At 54.8% G+C, this 20,851-nt stretch overlaps 1 protein-coding gene across 1 annotated transcript in view; it reads right to left on the bottom strand.

Annotated features, from left to right (window-relative positions):
- Positions 1-1,337: 1,337 nt before the first annotated feature.
- LOC133354616 (protein Niban 2-like) overlaps positions 1,338-20,851 on the bottom strand; it is a 76,722-nt gene continuing 57,208 nt past the window's right edge. Inside the window, exons 6-14 of the mRNA XM_061571605.1 lie at positions 20,265-20,380; positions 16,593-16,697; positions 15,601-15,763; positions 14,500-14,687; positions 13,642-13,803; positions 12,377-12,493; positions 10,756-10,863; positions 9,988-10,099; positions 1,338-9,561 (exon numbers count right to left, since the gene is read on the bottom strand). Of these exons, the coding sequence (XP_061427589.1) occupies positions 8,321-9,561; positions 9,988-10,099; positions 10,756-10,863; positions 12,377-12,493; positions 13,642-13,803; positions 14,500-14,687; positions 15,601-15,763; positions 16,593-16,697; positions 20,265-20,380 (2,312 nt within the window). The 3' untranslated portion in view covers positions 1,338-8,320. The remainder of the gene's footprint in view (positions 9,562-9,987; positions 10,100-10,755; positions 10,864-12,376; positions 12,494-13,641; positions 13,804-14,499; positions 14,688-15,600; positions 15,764-16,592; positions 16,698-20,264; positions 20,381-20,851) is intronic.

Raw genomic sequence — 20,851 nt, 5'->3', positions numbered from 1 at the left:
CAGGCTACAATGGCCCTTTGTAGGAACATAAAGAGGCCAGCAAGACAGATTGGACGATAATCAGAATGGGTGCGGCGGTGGCTAGATGTTAACTACCTCGCCTGGTGTATAGGAGGTCGTGGGTTCGATCCCAACCCAGACGCCTGTTGCTGTATATTTGTGGTTTGCGTGTCTCTCTTTCATCATCATCATCATCACGGTGGCTAGGAGATGTTAACTCCCTCGCCTGGTATGCATGCAGGAGGTCGTGGGTTCGATCCCAACCCAGACGCCTGTTGTATATTTGGAGTTTGCGGGTCTCTCTCTCATCATCATCACGGTGGCTAGGAGATGTTAACTCCCTCGCCTGGTATACAGGAGGACGTGAGTTCGATCCCAACCCAGACGCCTGCTCCATATTTGGAGTTTACGGTGTCTCTCCCCATGGTCGCGTGGATTTGTCCGGGTTTTTTCCCCCTGCCACGTTTAGAATCGCGACGACGCACGCGTTGAGAATATTTGGCTGCGATACATTTCCACATCGATGAGCCACTTCGGTGGCAGCCTGTCGTTTGTGGCCGGCTCGCTTCTGAAAAAGAGCTACGGAGCTCAGCTAGGTACCTTACCTGGTACAATAGTTGGAGTCGGGAGACTGCACTTGACCCTACAACCATTGGGGGAGGGGGCAGTGCCGGATTATATCCTCGTAGCACAAGAAGCTACATAATGCTACAGGCCCCGCACTAAATGCTTTCAAGCTATCAATTCCGGTTTGGTGATTCTGCACTCTATTACTATAGTACTACACCGCCTTCAACTTTTATGAACGACTGGGTGTGTAAGGTTAGCGATTTGTCGTATTACCTGGCTGTATAGCAAATGAAAAAATACAATTACTTTACTATGCAAGTAAAATTTTTTTTTTAGATTTAAAGCTTTCGTGACTGCAGGGATTCATCTTCTTGGTTCTTTCGGTAAAGTCACGTAGAAGGGAAATAATAAAATAATAAAAATAAAACAAAGACGCTGTCTTTCCGACAGACCTGTTATTCACTTGAGGACGGCTGCCTGCGTTGTGGCCGAAACGTCGTGAGAATTGCATGTTATGTTTTATTTTTATTATTTTATTATCTCCCTTCTACGTGACTTTACCGAAAGAACTAAGAAGATAAAAAATATTGTTTCAATATTTACGTTTTTTTTCTATTTAAGGCCACTTTATAACATATGCTACAGGCCCCGCACTAGCTTAATCCGGCACTTGGGGGGCTTGACGAAGATGAGAGACGTTTCGTACTTAGTGCTGCAGCCACGAGAAATCTCTGCAAGAAGCCAACCGGTCGATCTGAAAGTTTGAGACAAATTTGGTTTATTGGAAGCTTCACCAATCCTCGTAAGCGCAGCCGCGGCACGATACACACCACCACCACAAAACAAAAACACAAAACAAAAATCCCAGCCAGTTACCGCGGCGATGACAGCAACAGCATTTATACTTTTGATTGTTATACTTTTGATTTTTATTCTGTACATGAATACGGCAACAAAGCTGCTTTTGATTGTTCTAAGCAAGGAAGGCTGGCGAATATAATTGGTATTTGTTTTACTTTACATCGATAAGAGAGAAATGGAAATGTGGACAGGGCATCCCATCCAGCGAAGCCACGAATGGTGGCGACTGTCCTTAGACGAGTCAAAGGTGCAGCCCTGCAACTGCTCGAGGAGGGAGCTCCTGGACGGGCCCCCGCTCTGGATGGCGGGGCATACAATCTTGGCCTCCTCTTTCACGCAGGGCCAGAAATCTCGGAAGCGGTGGGGAGCACGCACAGTGTACCTCCCCGCCTCTCCCCCCCCACACGCGATGCTGCCGATCGACTGAAATGCGGCTGTACCCATCCGTTGTTTGTTCGGGTTGTGTGTGTGTCGGGGGGGTATTTAAGAAACGTGTTCCATTGTTTTCCACCACCGCGCCGGGAGATATAGAATCAAACCGGCGAACTCTGGATTGCAAATCCAGCACGCTGACCCCATTAACGCCGCTGTGGGCGTCCGTAATCATTGGACGTGTTAGGTTTTTGTTTTACTTTACACACATCGATAAGAGAGTAACAAAGCAGGTACCAGTGCAACGCATTACAACAACAAAAATATTAAAATCCGATAACAAGTGCCGCAAAACCCGGCAGGTCGCCGTCGCCACCGCCGCACAACAATGTCGCGGCGTTACCGCCAGAACCTCGCTTCACAACATCCAGGCCCCCGGCATGCGAAGCCACAACTTATTGAGATAAAGCCACTTGCCAACACCAGTTTGTGAAACTCCCAGCGACCGAGGCCCCAACCTGGGGGGGCTGGTGTGCGTGTCTGAAACCCAGCCTGGCTTTTTGTTTTGATTTTGTTGTTTCCGCCTGGCACGCCCGCCCGGGGTTTTTCGGAACAACAGGGTGGCGCAGAGCCAGCGAGTGTGCAGGCGGTGCAACTGCACCGGTGGCACCATGGGCCACGGAAGGGCGGGGGGGGGGGGGTATCGACGCGTCGGGGGCCTCCGAACATCGGATGGGCGGCGCGGGGGCGGGGGGTAGAGGAATTTAAAATCTTGGGCCCCATGTCATCTACGTGACGACACCGAACCCTCCAATTAGTCCTGCAAAGTGGACCACAAGGCTGGTGCCAGCCAGGGTGGGGCACTGCACCAACAAATGTCCCTTTGGCACCACCCGAGGTCACCGCGATGGTGGCGCTCACAACAATCGGCTGCGACTGCCCCCCCCCCCCACCACCCCACCCGCTGCGACTGAGTGCCAGGCCTGGTGGGGGACCATTAGACTTGCACAGAACCCATGGACTTGCAACTTGCATAGAGTCCCATTAAACTCACCATGTGACCGGGCCCCCATCCCACGGACTAAAGGTGTGAAGGGGGCTCAGGGAAATTGGATGGGGGTCCCCCCCCCCCAATATAATTCCTTGCACCAGGGCCCGTTACCAACCATGCCACGGCCACTGACAAGTGGACATCAGTGTATCTCCACCGCAGGCTAAACAAAAAATACCCACACACACATTCGCGGCTAAACGTACAGATATATATTTTTTCCGACATGAAAAGCGATTGAAATGAAATAACGACAACAAGAACAATAATAAAATAATAATAACATACATCTTTTTTTTTAGAGAGAGAGAGTGAGCGGCTGACGATCGCAGTTCGTTCCGGCCACCAAAAAAAACAAAAAATGCCATCGGCGGCGTCGTCGTCATCGTCCGCGGTTGCTGGGAAGACAAACACGGCGCGCGCGCGACCCTCCGACGAAACCTCCGAAACCGGGAGGGGTCACCGCGAGAGGGTTTTGTCTCGTCGGCGCTTTGCCGGCGACTCAAGAACCTCTTGGGCGCCGCACGACGGCTCGCGTTACCCACCACCACCACCCCGTGTCCAGGCCACGAACGGCTGCCTCCGGACGGAGAGAAGCGACGAGGGCGGGCGACGGCGTGGATGCCAACAGAGGCGTGCTGAGAACGCGGGGCGATCCATTTGTAGATACACCCCCCCCCCCCCTTTTATATATTTTTTACAAAATCGGGAGAAATCATGAAGACGACGAGAAAACGCCGATGTTATTTTCGCAGCCTCCGTCTCCCACCGACGCCCAATTCACCGGCTAAATATATTTTGTATGCGCGCGTGTGTGTGTGTGTGTGTAAAAACGTCTCTGCGTGATGATACTGTGCACACTTTGTCCAACACTGCCCGGGCCCGGTGGGTGCACGGCTTGCCCACAACGTTCATTCGACGGCGCGCGACAGCGAAGAAAGACGATGATGATGTTGTCGTCATTGTCATAGACGACGATGATGTCATCGTCGTCATTGTCATGGACAACGACGACGATGGTGTCGTCGTCGTCGTCATCATCATCATCGCTGTCGACCGTGCCGTGGCTTGGTCGTGTACCCACGCGCGATTCCGTGCTGCACCGCCGTATGGCACACAACCCAGTTGGGTTAAGTTCGGGGGGGTGGTGGAGGTGGTGGTGGATTAAACGATAAAGCTGTTAACTATTTTTAAAAATTTTACCAGGTTAAGGCCCGTCGAGGTGTGTAGCTCTTTTTCTGAACAGACCCGGTCAACGCGAATGATATACCCCCCCCCCCCCCCCAACAGAGCCGGCTGATCATGACGTGGACATTCATAGCAGCAGACAAACTACTCGAAAGGCACATCGATTCTCAAACGTGGCGGGATTAGAAAGCGGAGGACCCGGAGAAAAAAATCCACACGACCACTGGGAGAGAGAGAGGACACGCAAACTCCAAATGCACAGGCGTCCGGTTTGGGATCGAACCCACGACCCCCTCTGCGCGGCCAGGCGAGGTGGTCGACATCTCATGTGGGGGCACAATCCAGTTGGCGAGGGGGCAGAGGGTGGAAAGTGGCTCGCGCCAATCCAACGGCACGGACTCTGGTCACCAGCCACGTGCTTGCATGAAAGCAGAAGGGGCCCCCCCATCATAAAGAATCTGTGGGGCATCATAAACGGATTGCCCCGAACGGTTATCCACATGCGTTTTTTGTTTCTTGTGGAGGGGGGGGGGGGGGGGGGTTGGATCGCGTAAAATTAAATGTGTCGTTAAACCCGCCACCACCCAACACGGCTAACGAGCGATGTTCGTTACGCAAATAAAAACGTGCCAATTTTGGTTACCAGTTGAGCACTCGCACAGCATTTTTAAATTCGAGCACGACGGTCGTATCACCGCCCCGCGTTGGCAGCAGTAACGCGCATCACAATACTGACCGTACTGAGAAGTTCACGGGGGAATCTAGAAATTGGATCGTCCCGGACGTGGGATACACGCAACACGTCAGTTTGCAAACGCGTAGCGAGGCTTTCCCGACCAACATCCACAAGGAGGGTTTTTTTTGAGGTTCGATCGCGTGAATATTAACGTGTCGTCAAACCCGCCAGCACACGACCACAGCCAATTGAGTGACAAACCGCTACAATTAATTGGCCGTGTCGGGTGGTGGCGGGTTTGACGACACATTTCATATTTACGCGATCGAACCCAAACAAATCCTCGTGTGTGTGGACGCAAGATGTAGTTTGTGAATGCGACGTAGCAAGCGGGACGTCGGGCGGCTTGGCAACGACAAAACAACTGCCCATCGCGGATAAAACTAAAACAAACGCGCGAACACGCAACTCTGTTGACAACGCTCGATTACAGCACCGTGAATACCATTTATTCAATTGATCAATATACCATCGGCACTCTCTGTAACGTCTCTCCGGAAATGTAGAGGTGCAGCCCTGAAAACTGCCTGCTCTCAATGCCGCCGTTGGAGAGGGGACCACAACCACCACGAGAGGGTGTGTTTGGGCCTACTCTTCCACAAAATGGGACTTTTTTTTTGGCCAGTATCAAAGTGTGAAAAAATAAGAATAGGTTTTTTTTTTTTACCGTTTCTGGCAATAAAATAGGAGGTGTTTAAGATGCTCAAACGCCAAACAGAAACCTTTTGCAAGGAATCGCGTCTGCATCAACCACACGTACCTGCACCGAACGTGCAAACACTCGCGCACTATCAGAGCAGGTACACGACCCTCCTTGCGAAAGGTTATCATCCATTTGAGCAACATCTCAACACCTGTTTTTTATTGCCAACAAGGGGTAAAACCTATTCCGAGCGTCTTTTCTTCCACCCTGGGCAGGTGATCGTCATCTCGGTCGGAGGCGGCGGAGTTACGGACCGCCGCGATAAACCCCCAGCGGCATCTACCGACGCACAGGTGCTCGCTAAGGGCATTGCGCAGGGCAGCAAGAGGGCACAGCCGCTAACCGCCTACGCCAAACCCGCATTGACCAGCGTGGCGAAGTATGGTCAAACAACCCCCACCCCCCCACCTAACACTAGGTGAAAAGTGCGACGGGGAAACCTACCAACGATAAACTATTTTCATTTTTAAATCCTTTATATTAAGTTCACTTGCGCGCTTGCTTGCTTACGACCGTGCAAATCTTTCGGTCGTTTTCTAACCCACTTCCCGTGATCCAATCGAGCTGCCATTTTGCACACAGACTCGTTGTGCGTGACAATTAATGTTCGTGAAATTTTTTTCTCAAATTTTACACCTTTTAGGGAAAAAAAAATTATATTTAATTACCAATTGCTTAATTCTGCCATGCAATCATCTGACCCATAGGTGGCAGCCATCTCAAGCCAGAGGACGAGAGGACTCTAGCCACCACGCATATAAAGGATTTATAGTGAAAAACGTTGTTTTTACGGGTGTTTCAGAAGTGACCTGGCCACAAATGATAGCCCAACGAAGTGGGCTTCTGTGGAAATTCATAGCAGCCAGATATTCTAAACGCACGTCGATTCGACTGAACGGGGAGAGGGAACAGGCAAACTCAAAATAAAGAGGTGTCAGGGTCGGGATCGAACCCACGACCTCGTGTATTCCAGGCGAGGTAGTCAACATGTTGCCACCAGGGCACCCCAACCAACCCACGAGACAGGAACGACAGGTCAAAGGTCAGGTGTGGAGTTAGTGTCCGATTGGTTAGTGTGGTTAAGGGTTATGGGTGGTGTTAGTGTCAGATTTGTCAGTCTGGTTAAGCGTTGAAGGGTTTCGTTGGCGAGTGAGATTAGAGTTAAGCTTTGGGCTACAATCCGATTGGCTAGTTTTGTTTGTGCTAGAAAGGTCGGGCCACGGTCCGGTTGCTCAGTTTTTAGGGACAGTTGCTCTAGCAATCCGATTGGCTAGTCTGTTAGTGTTAGGGGTATGATCTAATTGGCTAGTCTGTTAGTGTAAGGGCCTGTTGCTCGTACCCAGTTGGCTAGTTGGCTCGTGTTAGAGCAAGTTTCTATCATCCGGTTAGTTTGTTAGTGTCGGGGCAAGTTCATGGTATCCGATTGGCTAGTGTGTGACCAATCGGAGGGCTGCACCTCCGATTGGTCACTTTGCCTCCTGACAGCTCGGGCCTCTCGTGCCATTGGCCAAGGCCGATCTCTCGCTTCAGTGCCCCCTCGCGATGCATTTTAAAATGCAGGATTGAAAACTCATTTCTTGAGAACTGCTTTTTGCGTTTTCGTTTGTTGTCCTTACCTCCCAACCCCGCCACCTCACGATTTAGCACGGTTGCCTACGTATGGTGCAAAAGAAGTTCAACATACGTCCACCGCTGCCCCCCCCCACCCCAATTCGTGTGCGCCAATGCCGGATGAGCTGTCCCCCACGACGGGGGTGGGGGGGGGGGGTGTGAAACGGCGGGGGGTTGGACAAGCAGAAACCCCTCTACGCATGCAGAGTTACGGTGACCGTGACCGCAGTTTAATTTAAAACTTAAAAAAAAAACTAAAGCTAAAATTCAGCGGATTACACAAACCCTGCCATAGTAATAAAAACAAGACAAACCACCCCCCCCAGACACGCGGCCAAACCACCGCCCCCCTTCCCAAGACCACCGGGGGGGGGGGGGGTTGGCGGAGTCTTCCATCGACAGATTGGTGTCGGCCGGATTCTGGAGGTGCGACCGAGCGCGAACGGGCGCCGTCGCGAAGGAACGGACGGCGCTCGGCAGGGGGAGGGGGGCCGAGGTCCCCCCCCCCCCGGCCAACCTCGCCCCGCAACCCCCCCCAGCGATGACTCATCAACGCCCACCCCCCCTTTCCCCACCACGATAAACTCTTTCTTTGGGCAGGATTTCCTGTAGCGGCGCACGGGCCTTATCGGAGGCCGCAGCGGGCGGGGGCCTCAGGGTGGAGCGTGGCTGTCGCCGCCACTTTACCCGCCACCACCGTGTTACAAGGTCTTTTGCGGGGGTGGGGAGGCGAAACGTAGCCCCCGAACGATGCGTTGAGAGCGACGTCAGGGGAGCGAGTGCCGCACGTCGCGCGTGCGAATGGGATGGATGCTAAGTACGTGATCGCAGACAGGACAGAACTGGCCGTCTTCCCCGCACTTTACACAAGGGCGGCCTTGGCAGAACACCAGACGTCATCCCTCCTCGTCATCCTCCCCATCGCGCCGCAGAATGTTACAGCCTTCCCACTCCGTGCGTAAAATGTTTTTTAGTTTTTTGTTTTTTGTGTGATAAGCGGGCACGTACACGCGTGTGCGCGCGCGTATTTATTTTATTAAAATGCGTCGTCGGCGGGGTTCGTCTCCGTCGCGCGGAGGGTCACACGAACACTGGCTCCCTCTCCTCGAAGCCGTTCGAGTGCCGGTCAAACATCCCGGCCGCCCCCCTCTCCACGTCGGGCCCGCACGCCGGCACCGACGACTTCTCCACGCTCCCATCGGCTTTGCTCCCTTCCGTCACATCCTCCTCATCCTGCTGCTGCTGCTGCTGCTCCTGCTGCTGCTGCTGCTGCTCCTGCTGCTCCTCCTCTACGATGCCGGATTCCCCCTCGCTCGCCAGCTGCAGCAGCGGGAGCTGCGGCTCGGCTTCCGGCGCGAACGCCGCGCCCCCCTCTTGCTTCTCCGCGACTGGAGACGAGATCCCAGAATCCTCGGCGGCGGGCTGAGCCTCCAGGATGGCGTCGTCGATCTCCTTGACGGCAGGCCGCGAGCATCCGCGCGTGATCTTCGTCGTCGTCGGCATCATCGTCACCTTTGCTCGGCCCCCAATCATTTCCGTCGGCAGGCTTCCCCTTCGCGGGGTTTCCACCGTCGTCGGCAGCTGTGTCGGCGTCACCGCCGCCATCGGCCGCCTCGCCGGCATCTTTGACGGGCGACGCAGGAGCGCCGCTGCCCGAATCTGCCGCGTCGGGCTTCGCCTCTGCGACGCCTCGCTCGTCCTCCGGCCGCGTGGGCCGTGCCTCTGCCTCCTCCTCCTCCTCCTTTGCTTCCTCCTTCACGTCCTCCTTCTCCTTCACCTCCTCCTTCTCGTTCACCTCCTCCTTCTCGTTCACCTCCTCCTTCTCGTTCACCTCCTCCTTCACTTCCTCCTCCTCCTTCACCTCGTCCTTCACCTCGTCCTTCACCTCGTCCTTCACCTCGTCCTTCACCTCGTCCTTCACCTCGTCCTTCACCTCGTCCTTCACCTCCTCCTTCGCCGCCTCCTCCTCAACCTCCTTGGTCACCACCTCCGCCGGCTCAGCCACAGCGCTACCACACGCCACCGTCGCCGCCGCTGCCGCCACCGCCGTCTCGGTACCGGCGGTCCGGTTGTTGGCGTTGACGTTTCCGTCCGCCGCCGGCACCGCCGCCGCCGCCGCCGCCGCCGCGGCCGCCTTGTTCTCCACGAGCGTCATCTCCACGAAGAGGACGTCCCGCGTCTTCGCGGCCTTGACCCCGTCCGCGGCGTCGCCCGCTTCGGCCGCCGGCTTCTCGCCGTCGGCGGCGGCGCTCAGCAGCTGCTTGCGCGCCTTCTTCTCGGGGACGGCGCGACGGCCGTCGGTGGCGGCGGTGCCGGCGCCCGGAGGAGAGGCCTGGCCGGCCAGGATGGCCCTCCAGTCGATGTTGGGGTCGTCGGCCAGCGCGGCGAGGTTGAGGTCGCCGTCGCCCACGAACACGATGCTGTCGCGGTACAGGTTGTGTCGGCTCTGCACGGCCGCCGCCTTCACCACTGCGTTTGAGAGATGGGAGGGAGAGGGAGGGTACAGGGGGAACGTTGGCCATTATTGTACCCCGTGACAGAAAGACGGGGAGACACCCAGACCCACGGCTTGACCTCCGCACTGCTGGCTGAGCGTCTCCGACACGGCCAGCGTGGAAACTCCTGGGATTGCGACCCAAACCCAAGGACTTCCAAAACCCGGGATCTCAACATCCCCGACACGGCCATCATGAATCCCACGAGAAAAAGAGAGCGAGAGAGCGACACCGATCAACAGCGCGTGAAAAACCGAGCATCTTGACGGTGCCGGCTCAGTCGGGTGTCTTCGACACGGCCATCATGAGCCCCCCCCCACTCCCGCCCCCCCTCCCCCCCCCTGTTGTAGGATTGTAGGACGCGTTTGGCGCTCGCTGCTGGCAGGAGGCTCGACGGTACCTTGGAAGATGTCCTTGGAGAGCGACTGCAGGAGGATCTCCTCGTAGACGTTCTCCACGCGCACCACGCGCGAGTGGTCCTCGAAGATGGTCTCTTCGTAGCGCGGCAGCTCCTGCAGGGGGGGGGGTGAGGAGGAGTGGGGTGGGTGAGGAGGAGGGGGGGGGGGTGAGGAGGGGGGGGGGTGAGGAGGGGGGGGGGGTGAGGAGGAGGGGGGGGGGTGAGGAGGAGGGGGGGGGTGAGGAGGAGGGGGTGGTGGTGAACGAGCGGGAGATGACCACCGTGGCGATTGCAATGTTAGTCACATGGACGGACCGATTCTCATTTTCACGGCTGGAAAAGCGTTCCGTTTTCTCCCCACGTTCGCGCAGGAAGGCCTCCCCCCCACCCCCCTTCCCCCTCCCCCCTCCCCCACCAACCCCACCCCCCCACACCACGTCTCGGGACTCTTTTTCGGAAGGGTCCTGGCCGAGTTTTCACAGTGGTGGTGGTTGGGGGGTGCGATGATGACGACGTTTAAATTGCGATGGAGTAAAAAGAGGTAAACATTCTCAACACGTGGAAGGGAACCATCGGAGTATCCAGCCATCAGCCACCCGACGTAACTTAACAACACTAATACAATAAACAAACAATCGTAGTAGCGACAAGGAGACTTGCGCGTGCCGTATGTAACGTAACGTCCCTTTTACGTCAAGTGGGGGGGGGGCACCCAACCCCCTCGGCCCCCCTCCCACAGCCCCCCCCCCCTCCATCAACACCACCACGCACCGGTTTGCAGCTGGGTCCGAGCGAAGCGAAGAGGTAGGGAGCGGTGATCTGCAGCAGAGCGTCACGGAAGAACCTCTTGCGGGTGGTGCTGCTGTCGTAGTCGTATTTCTGGGGTGGGGGGGGGGGCAGTGGTGGTGGGGGCAGGGGGGGGCAGGGGGGGGGGCAGGGGAACAATTTGCATCGAGTTACTCATCACACATCGCACAGCACAAAACACGGTTAAACTATCGCGTAAATATATAAACGTGCCGTTAAACCCGCCAGCAACCGAGCAAAGGGTTGTCACGTAAACAGAACGTGGCCAATTCGTCACTAGTACAGCACTAGTGTGTAGTGTATAGTGTAGTGTATAGTGTAGTGTATAGTGTATAGTGTACTATACTAGTACAGCACTAGTGTGTAGTGTATAGTGTACTATACTAGTACAGCACTAGTGTGTAGTGTAGTGTATAGTGTAGTGTAGTGTATAGTGTAGTGTATAGTGTAGTGTATAGAGTACTATACTAGTACAGCACTAGTGTGTAGTGTATAATAGTGTAGTGTATAGTGTAGTGTATAGGGTACTATACTAGTACAGCACTAGTGTATATTGTAGTGTATAGTGTAGTGTATAGTGTAGAGTATAGTGTAGTGTATAGTGTAGTGTACTAGTACAGCACTAGTGTGTAGTGTATAGTGTAGTGTATAGTGTAGTATACTAGTACAGCACTAGTGTGTAGTGTATAGTGTAGTGTATAGTGTAGTATATAGTGTACTACACTAGTACAGCACTAGTGTATAGTGTAGTGTATAGTGTAGTGTATAGTGTACTATACTAGCACAGCACTAGTGTATAGTGTAGTGTATAGTGTAGTGTATAGTGTAGTATACTAGTACAGCACTAGTGTATAGTGTAGTGTATAGTGTAGTGTATAGTGTACTATACTAGTACAGCACTAGTGTGTAGTGTATAGTGTACTATACTAGTACAGCACTAGTGTGTAGTGTATAGTGTAGTGTGTAGTGTACTATACTAGTACAGCACATCAGTGTGTTGGAGAGCCTTAACAGGCCAGATTTGTGGCTATCGCCTGAAGAAGCTAGTTGTAATTACTGGCGAAACGTCGTACTCAGATTGTAAATGTTGTGGTTTGGCTCTCAAACATACAACCGGTGTGCTGTACTAGTGACGAATTGGCACGTTCTGTCTACGTGACAACCCTTACTAGTTGGCTGTGTCGGGTGGTGGCGGGTTTACCGACACATTTATACATTTACGCGATCTAACCCAATAAAAGACCTCTTATGGATGATTTTGGTCGCGAAAGCTTGCGTGTTAAACTAAACTTGGCACGGACTCTGGTGCAAGGAATTACACACGGGGGGAGACGGACACCTTCTGTCTATTCTTAGGTTTTTTCGGTAAGGTCACGTAGGTAAAAAATTAAAATGAATCAAAGTAAAATACAAATAAAATAAAAATCTACCTACGTGACTTTACCGAAAAAACCTAAGAATATGAATCCTTGCCGTCACGAAAGCTTCAAATCTAGAACCTTCTGTCTAACATCTCTCTCTCTTCGCAGCCTGGCGCACAGGGCCCGGTGCAGTCTCGCCGCCTGCACACCGGGCGTGCGCTCACCTTGAGGACGCGCTCGAGGGCGCGCTGGGCGGCGGTGGGCACGGGGGTCGGTGTGGCCTCGGGGGCGAGGCTCTGGTGCAGGTAACGCTCAAAGGTGTACACCGCGTCGTCCAGCAGCTGCTCAGAGACACGCGCGCACACACACACACAGTCGCACACACACAGTCACACAGTCACACACACGCACACACACACAGTCATGTACACACACACACGCAGTCATGTACACACACACACACAGTCATGTACACACACAGTCACACAGTCATGTACACACACAGTCACACAGTCATGTACACACACAGTCACACAGTCATGTACACACATACACACACGCACACACACACATACATACACACACGCACACACACACAGTCACACGCGCACAGTCACACAGTCATGTACACACATACACACACGCACACACACACATACATACACACACGCACACACACACAGTCACACGCGCACACACACACAGTCACACGCGCACACACACACACAGTCACACGCGTGCACACACACACACACAGTCACACGCGCGCACACACACACACAGCCACACGCGCGCGCACACACACAGTCATGTACACACATACACACACAGTCACACGCGTGTACACACACACAGTCATGTACACACATACACACACAGTCACACGCGTGTACACACACACAGTCATGTACACACATACACACACAGTCACACGCGTGTACACACACACAGTCATGTACACACATACACACACAGTCACACAGTCACACACACACACACAGTCACACGCGCGCACACAGTCACACGCGCGCACACACACAGTCACACGCGCGCACACACACAGTCACACGCGCGCACACACACAGTCACACGCGCGCACACACAGTCACACGCGCGCACACACAGTCACGTACGCGCGCACACACAGTCACACGCGCACACACACACACAGTCACGTGCGCACACACACCATGACGTACACGCACACACACAAGCACATGTACACCATCACATACGTACACACACACAGGTGGGCGGGTGCACGTCATACGCAAGACAAAGATCCCCATATAGTCTTAACAGGCTGTTGGGGCAAGTGCTGTTGGCGAGTAGCACCGATGAAGGCCGGCACTGTGGCACACGAGGGGGCCCCGGCTGCTCGCTTGCCCCAACCGCCTGTTCAGGCTACACGGGGGATCTTTGTCTTTGTGTAGCAGTGCGTGTGTGCGTCTGTCTGCGCGCGTGTGTCTTTGTGTGTGCGTGGCGCCACCTCCTGGACGAGCGTCTGGCCCCTGTGGATGAGCGCGTCGGACGACGAGAAGTCGACGCGCTGCTTGAGATCTGCGAGCTGCGCCTTCAGCCTCTCCACCTTTTCGTCGCACGGCAGCATCTTCACCGGGTCGGACGGCGCCATGGCCAGCTTCTCCACGTACTGCACGCGCAGAGACACAAGAGGTGACCACCACCCACCAACCACACCGTGTCGCCGTAACGGACTGTTGCCGGTAAGTCGTCGTCGTCGTCGTCTTCTTCCGGACGGCTGCGGACGTCGAAGATGCGGAGTAACGACCGCCGGGAGACAACCGCATGTGTGGAGCGGCGTGGAGCAGTGTATCATCATCATCAACATCATCACCATCACCACCATTAACATCACCATCAACATCACCATCAACATCACCATCAACATCACCATCAACATCACCATCAACATCACCATCATCACCACCACCACCACCACCATCATCCTCATCATCACCACCACCATCACCACCATCACCACCATCACCACCATCACCACCATCATCATCATCATCCTCATCATCGCCGTGTCGTTGACACGATTGCGTACTACGTTCCCCGTTCTGGACGACCGCTGGTCCCGCACGCTGCCGGAGACGTTTGAGAAACACGCTCCGCCCCTTCCGTGCGTCAGGTGTCATCCGCATCTGCTGCCACCACGGTTGCTTAGGGGTGGACCCACGAGCCGCGTGGGAGATCAAAACAGTGGGAGATCAAAACACTGGGATCTTCTGCATTGGCTCTGTTAGTCAGGACCAATAAAGCTGCCCCCCCCAGGTGCCCCCCCCCCAGGTGCCCCCCCCCCGGTGCCCCTCCCCCCGCCCACCTCTGCGAGGCGCTTGGCTCCGCCGTCGTTCTGCGTGTTCTTGACGAGGTGCTGCACCTCGCGGGAGAGAACTCCGCGGCCCTCGCTGAAGCCGTCGCTCACGCACCCCATGAGCGCCTCCAGCGCCCCCCCCAGCACGGGCTGCACTTGCTGCCGGCAGCACGCGTCCACCTTGGGCTGCAGGAAGCCTGCGTGCATTCGTGCGTGCGTGGGGAGTGGTGGCGCGATGGTTAGCGCGATGCGCGACAAAACTCCCCCGCTTCTTCTTATTCTGTACCGCTGACGAAGATGCGGAGCAACGGCTAACAACTTCACACTCAGGTGGGCAAGCCGGATAACCGCGTCAGGAGCAAGCGGAGGAGTGTATCGTCATCATCATCGTCGCGATGTCCCCTTCGTATTTGTGGATCGGGGCATTGCGTCGTTCTACGTTGTACGATCCCCACCCCGCTCACGACCAACACCGGTGACGATTATCAGAACCGGTCCTGGGCCTCCCCCTAGGATGACTCCGCCTCAAATGAGTACCTGGTGCAGTGTGTAAGCATCGCCACTGGGGAGACAAAGGCGGCCGGGCGTGGTGCTGGCCACCCGCCCCTTCGTGTGCCGTGCCGGCCTTTGTAGGTGCTGCTACTAGCTAACAGCACTTGCCCCAACAGCTTGTTAAGACTACACGGGGGATCTTTGTCTTTGTGTGCGCACCACGAACCCGGCGACCCGAGTTCGATTCCCGCTCACGGCCAACGCCAGCGACGACTATCTGCACCGGTCCTGGGGCCTCCCCCTAGGTCAACTCGGCCTCAAACGAGTACCCGGTGCGGTGTGTAGTAACCGTCGCCACTTAGGCGGGGGTGGGGGGGAGGGGGGGACAGAGGCGGCCAACCTCGTCGCGTGCCACAGTGCCGGGCCTTCGTAGGCGGTGCTTCAACGAGCTAACAGCACTCGCACCCCCCCACCCCAAACAGCCCATTAAGGCGATAACCTTCTTCTCTGTGAAACGCGGGGGGGCGGTAGCCTTCTGAAGCCGTGGGGGGAGGGGGGGGGTGCAAAGACCCCGGGGGAGTTGGGTCCCCGCTCTCACGGCGACGGCCGCATCGTCACCTCGCATCTTGCCGGCGACCTGCTCCTTGGAGGAGATGATCTGGTCGAGGTCCGGCCGGATCAGGGACTCGAGCGCCGGCCGCATCTCCTGGCACTCCTGGCGGAGGGCCGCGTGGCCCTCGCTCGTCTGCTCCTGCACCAGGCGGTAGACCGCCGACGAGATCTGCGGTGGTGGCAAAGGGTGGCACACGGGGATTTTTTTTTTTTGAGTCTCAACATCATCGTTGTCGTCGTCGCTGTTGTTAGCCGTGGCCGATCCACTGCCGGATGAAGCGCTTCCCCGAGCCACGGGGCGACTTCCGACTATCCTGCCGATTTCAACCTCGGGCCCCGGAGCGCAGGCTGCGGCGTGGATACCGTGCAGGAGGAAAATTGGGGTGCGGCAGAGGGGGGGGGACGTCGGTGCGACACCGCCGACACGCAACGTGAAAGCATCGTCACGCACTGATATTGGAGAAATAACCCATGCTGGAGGTTTACCGCGCGTCACCTGCAGCGTGTGTGTACGCGTGCGTGTGCGGTAGTGTAGCGGTTAGCGCGCTGCGCTATGAACCCGGCGACCCGGGTTCGATTCCCGCTCACACCAGTGACGATTATCTGAACCGGTCCCCGGCCTCCTCTAGGTCGACTCAGCCTCAAATGAGTACCTGGTGTGGTGTGTAAACATCGCCACATGGGAGACAAAGGCGGTCGGGCGTGGTGCTGGCCACCCACCCCCTCGTGTGCCGTGCCGGCCTTCATAGGTGCTCGCGAACAGCACTTGCCCCTACAGTCTGTTAAGGCTATATGGGGGATCTTTGTCTTTGTGCGTGTGCGTGTATGCGTGTGTATGCGTGTGCGTGTATGCGTGTGCGTGCGTGTGCGTGCGTGTGCGTGCGTGTGCGTGTGTGTGCGCGCGTGCGTGCGCATACGCGCGTGTGCGTGTGTACGCGCGTGTGTGTGTGTACGCGCGCGTGCGTGTGTGTGTACACGTGTGCGTTCCTCCATCTCACCATGGCCCAGGCTCTGTGCTTCTCCTGCGGTCGCCCTTTGAGCCTGGGAGTGATGTCGGCCTGCAGGCTCGTCACCAGCTCCTCCATCACCAGGTTGCTCAGGATCTGTCGACGGGCAATGGTCGCGGATCATCATCCGCCAACGCCGCGAGACGACGCCGCAAGACGATGCCGCATGGCGATCGTCTCACCGCCCATTCCCCACCCCCCCCAAACTCCCCCGCAGTAAAGAAGAAGACGACCACGACGAAGATGAATTGGATGTCTAGATTTGAAGCTTTCGTGACTGCAAGGATTCATATTCTTAGGTTTTTTTGGTAAAGTCACGTAGGTAAAAAAATACAATTAAAATTAATAAAAGTAAAATCACTTGATACAGCTATCGTGCTATGACGGTTCCACCTGAAGACGGAGGCTTGTGTTGCCTCCGAAACGTCGTGATTTTTATTTTGTTTTTATTTTACTTTTATTCATTTTTTTTTTACCTACGTGACTTTACCGAAAAAACCTAAGAATATGATTTGGATGGCCAAGAATCGCACGCGCCGCGCACGGCCCGGTGAGCGTGGAATGTCGTTGGGCTCAACGTCGGGCGCAACGTTCGATCGCACGGCAACGGCCGGGAGGAAGGCCTTCATCCGGCCAAAACATGGACACACAATGGGCCGCGAAAATTAAAAAATCACCACCATCGATATTCTCGGCGAACGCCCGATAGGCTCACGGCGATTGGCGACGCAGGAAGACTTCTTCACAATTTTGGCTCGTCGCCCGATGAAGCCGGTTGTAATCAATGAAACGGAGAAAACTGAAAAGCTGTTGTCATCGTCGCCAGCGAAACGTTAAGGAACTCAAATTGTAAAAGTTGTGGGTTTACTCTCCAACGCACAAGCGGTGTGCTGAAGTAGTAAACTAATTATTCTTTTTGGTTCTTTTGGTAAAGTCACGTAGAAGGGAAATAATAAAATAATAAAAATTAAACAATCAAATAATTCTCACGACGTTTCGGCCACAATGCAAGCAGCCGTCCTCAGGTGAAGAACAGGTCTGTCGGAAAGACAGTGTTCTTCACCTGAGAACGGCTGCTTGCGTTGTGGCCGAAACGTTGTGAGAATTATTTGATTGTTTAATTTTTATTATTTTATTATTTCCCTTCTACGTGACTTTACCGAAAGAACCAAGAAGATGAATCCCTGCAGTCACGAAAGCTTTAAATCGAAATAGTAAACTAATAGCCACGTTTTGTTGACGTGGTCGGGTGCTGGGCGGGTTTAACGACACATTTATATTTACGCGCTCAAACCCCAAAAAAAGAAAACCCTCATCATGTGAATACACTGCTGGCGTCTGTGTGTGTTGTGGGTCTATGGGAGTGTGGAAGGTGGTGGGGGTTGTGGTGGGGGGGGATGACCTACACGGCCAATGGCTGTTTTGGCAGTCGGTCCGAATTCTTGGAAAATCCTGCACGAGTTCCCAAGACAAACCGCTGCCCCCCCCCCCCCCCCATTCTTCTTCGTCAAAGGCGGAATTGTACGTCCCGATAAACGCAGGCCACTAACGTCCCGCCATCACGAACGCCGCCATCATTTTTGAGAAGAGGTGGAAAGAGGAAAGGACAGAAAGAACTTTCCGATGGAGGCGTAATTCGCCCCCCCCCCCTCATCCCCCCTAGCCCCCCCCCCCAGCCCCCCGCCCGATCGCGAAATGTCACCAAATCCGCTCTCAAACGTCTCTCTTCATTACATTTTCCCCGTCCGAAAGAATCTCTGTATTGTGACGGACTCGCATACTTTCCACATGTCTACACGCCGCCGCTGTTGCAGCGCTAAAGGACGGGCGGGTTTTAGCGATACAAAACAACGAGTAGAACACGCATGTGGTTTAGTCGTAGGAATGCTCCTAGCACAGCATCGTGGAACACAATTACAACGCATTGTCACACCGCGGAGAGAGAGAGAGAAATACAAACTCCAAATATGCAGCATGGGTCAGGGATCAAACCCACGACCTCCTGCATACCAGGCGAGGGGAGTTAACATCTCGCCACCGCGGCGGTGCCCCATTCCATTCTGTCATCGTTTTTTTTCTAAACAACAGCAAGAGCCTTGAGTGAAGGCTCTCTCTATACACAAGTGTAACGATGCCGACAACCCCCCCCCCCCTTGCTTTACCAAGCGCCTTTATTGTGGATACCAACGCTATCCCGAGGCCCGGAGACTTTGGTTCTTCTGGTTTCAATTTCGTCTTCTCCATAACCGTCCCCTTCCCCTTGTTGCTGTTCAACCTTTTAGATCCTCTTCCTGGAAGGTTTCTAGACCCTCTCTCCTTCAACCAATCCTCACCCAACGGTTCTCAGCCGTTCCCCCTCCCAGCCCACCTTCCGTTCCGTTCCCAGCCCACCTTCCGTTCCCCTCCCAGCCCATCTTCCGTTCCCCTCCCAGCCCACTGCCGTTCCCCTCCCAGCCCACCTTCCGTTCCCCTCCCAGCCCATCTTCCGTTCCCCTCCCAGCCCATCTTCCGTTCCCCTCCCAGCCCACCTTCCGTTCCCAGCCCATCTTCCGTTCCCCTCCCAGCCCACCTTCCGTTCCCCCATCCTTTCACGTTTGAATTTCTCTTCCCCAAATCATTTTAATTCTCCGTCCTTAGCCAATCCCCTTCGAGGCCTCCCTGCACCAATCAGAGGCCTTGACACACTTCACGACTGTCCGTTCCGCGCGCGTACCATGTCGGGCCAAGTGGTATGTTGTTCTCAGTCTTTAAATGAAATATAGAAATACTCGATGAGATAAGAAACGTCACTCTATAACGGTCTCAACGTTGACCACAATTGCAGCATGACCTCCCGCCGTGGCACGGGACCCGGGGTCACTCTCTTTACAAAGCGAGAATCATAACGCACTCCGCCCCCCCCCCCCCCCCCCCCCCCGAGTTCTCACCTGGTTAAAACAAAAGTAGAAACTTAAACAACAACCACTCGCAGCATCGTCAGCACTCATCTTCGTCTCTAGAGTCTCTCATTTTGGTTGAACAAAATAAACCGACCGCTCTCAGCATGACCACTTACTCACCCACCATTCACTTACAACTACGGCTCTCACCCTGCCGTCCTCCTGGAATCTCACGTGGCTGTAACAAAAATAATACTCGACTTGGCTACGGATTGTGGGAGGCTTTCGCCCAGCGGCGGTTTGATCACGACCAATGATGACGATGATAATCCATAATATAGGTTTTTGGGTCAGATCGCGTTATTTATAAATGTGTCGTAACCCTCCACCACCCGACACGGCCAAACAGTAAAAAATGTGTCACGTTTTCAAAGGACAAATTAATTGACTTCTTTAGCCCACCGGTGTGCTGAAGAGAGAATCAACAGCATTTTAAAATTTGAGTAGTCCGACGTTACGCTGATCATTACAATCAGCTTCATCGGGCAAGAATGGTGAAGCTCTCCTGTTGCTTCCGGTCTTAAATAGATCAGCAGCATCAGGGTGACGTCACCGTTTAATTCAATTCAATCTGGTGCAGTGATTCGAGGCAAGGAGGGGGAGGGTATTGTAATTATATATGATGATAATTATACGATGATAATGCCGACGACGATAACGACGACGACGATGACAATGATAACAACGACGACGATGATAATGATGACGACGACTGTCCATTTACCTGCGTCTCGTTACCGCAAAACATGTCCCAGGTGGAGAAGTGGCCCTTGTCCTGCCGGTAGAGACGCACGGCCTCCGAGAAGGTCTGGGTCTCCACCGAGTCTGGCTCGGAGAGGCCTGCACCGAACGGAGAGAGAGCGCGCAAGAGAGACACACACACACAAATGAACATTTCACGTGTAAAGCCCACCGAACGATGAGATCTTATTCGGAGGCGGCGGCTGATGACGTCATCGCAAGGCAGGGCGAGACTTGTTGCGCCGTTGGCTACGTACGGTACGCGAAAGCCGATCAACATACGTGACGACAGGCATCGTCAGGGTTCGCGATTGAACCCACGTACCGCGTACCCGCGGTGCTCTGAACCGTGCGTTTTCAGGTTCTCCGGGATCAGAATTGGTCTCCCGCAAAAGCTCCCCTCCTCCCCCTGGCCATGGCACGTGGCGCCAAACGTCAGACGTACGTATGTACGTTGAACTTCTTTCGCGCCGTACGTAGCCGACCGTGCGAGGCAAAGACCGGCGAACGACGCCCGGGGGAGCTCCTCCCGCAAGAGGCCATCAGGAACGGGGGGGGGGGGGGCAGCGC

The sequence above is a fragment of the Lethenteron reissneri genome, chromosome 48 (genome assembly GCF_015708825.2).
Source record: "Lethenteron reissneri isolate LAM-NWPU_2019-01 chromosome 48, ASM1570882v1, whole genome shotgun sequence".
Taxonomy (NCBI): domain Eukaryota; kingdom Metazoa; phylum Chordata; class Hyperoartia; order Petromyzontiformes; family Petromyzontidae; genus Lethenteron; species Lethenteron reissneri.
The sequence above is the reverse complement of the archived record's forward strand: the minus strand, read 5'-3'. Positions and strand labels throughout refer to the sequence as shown.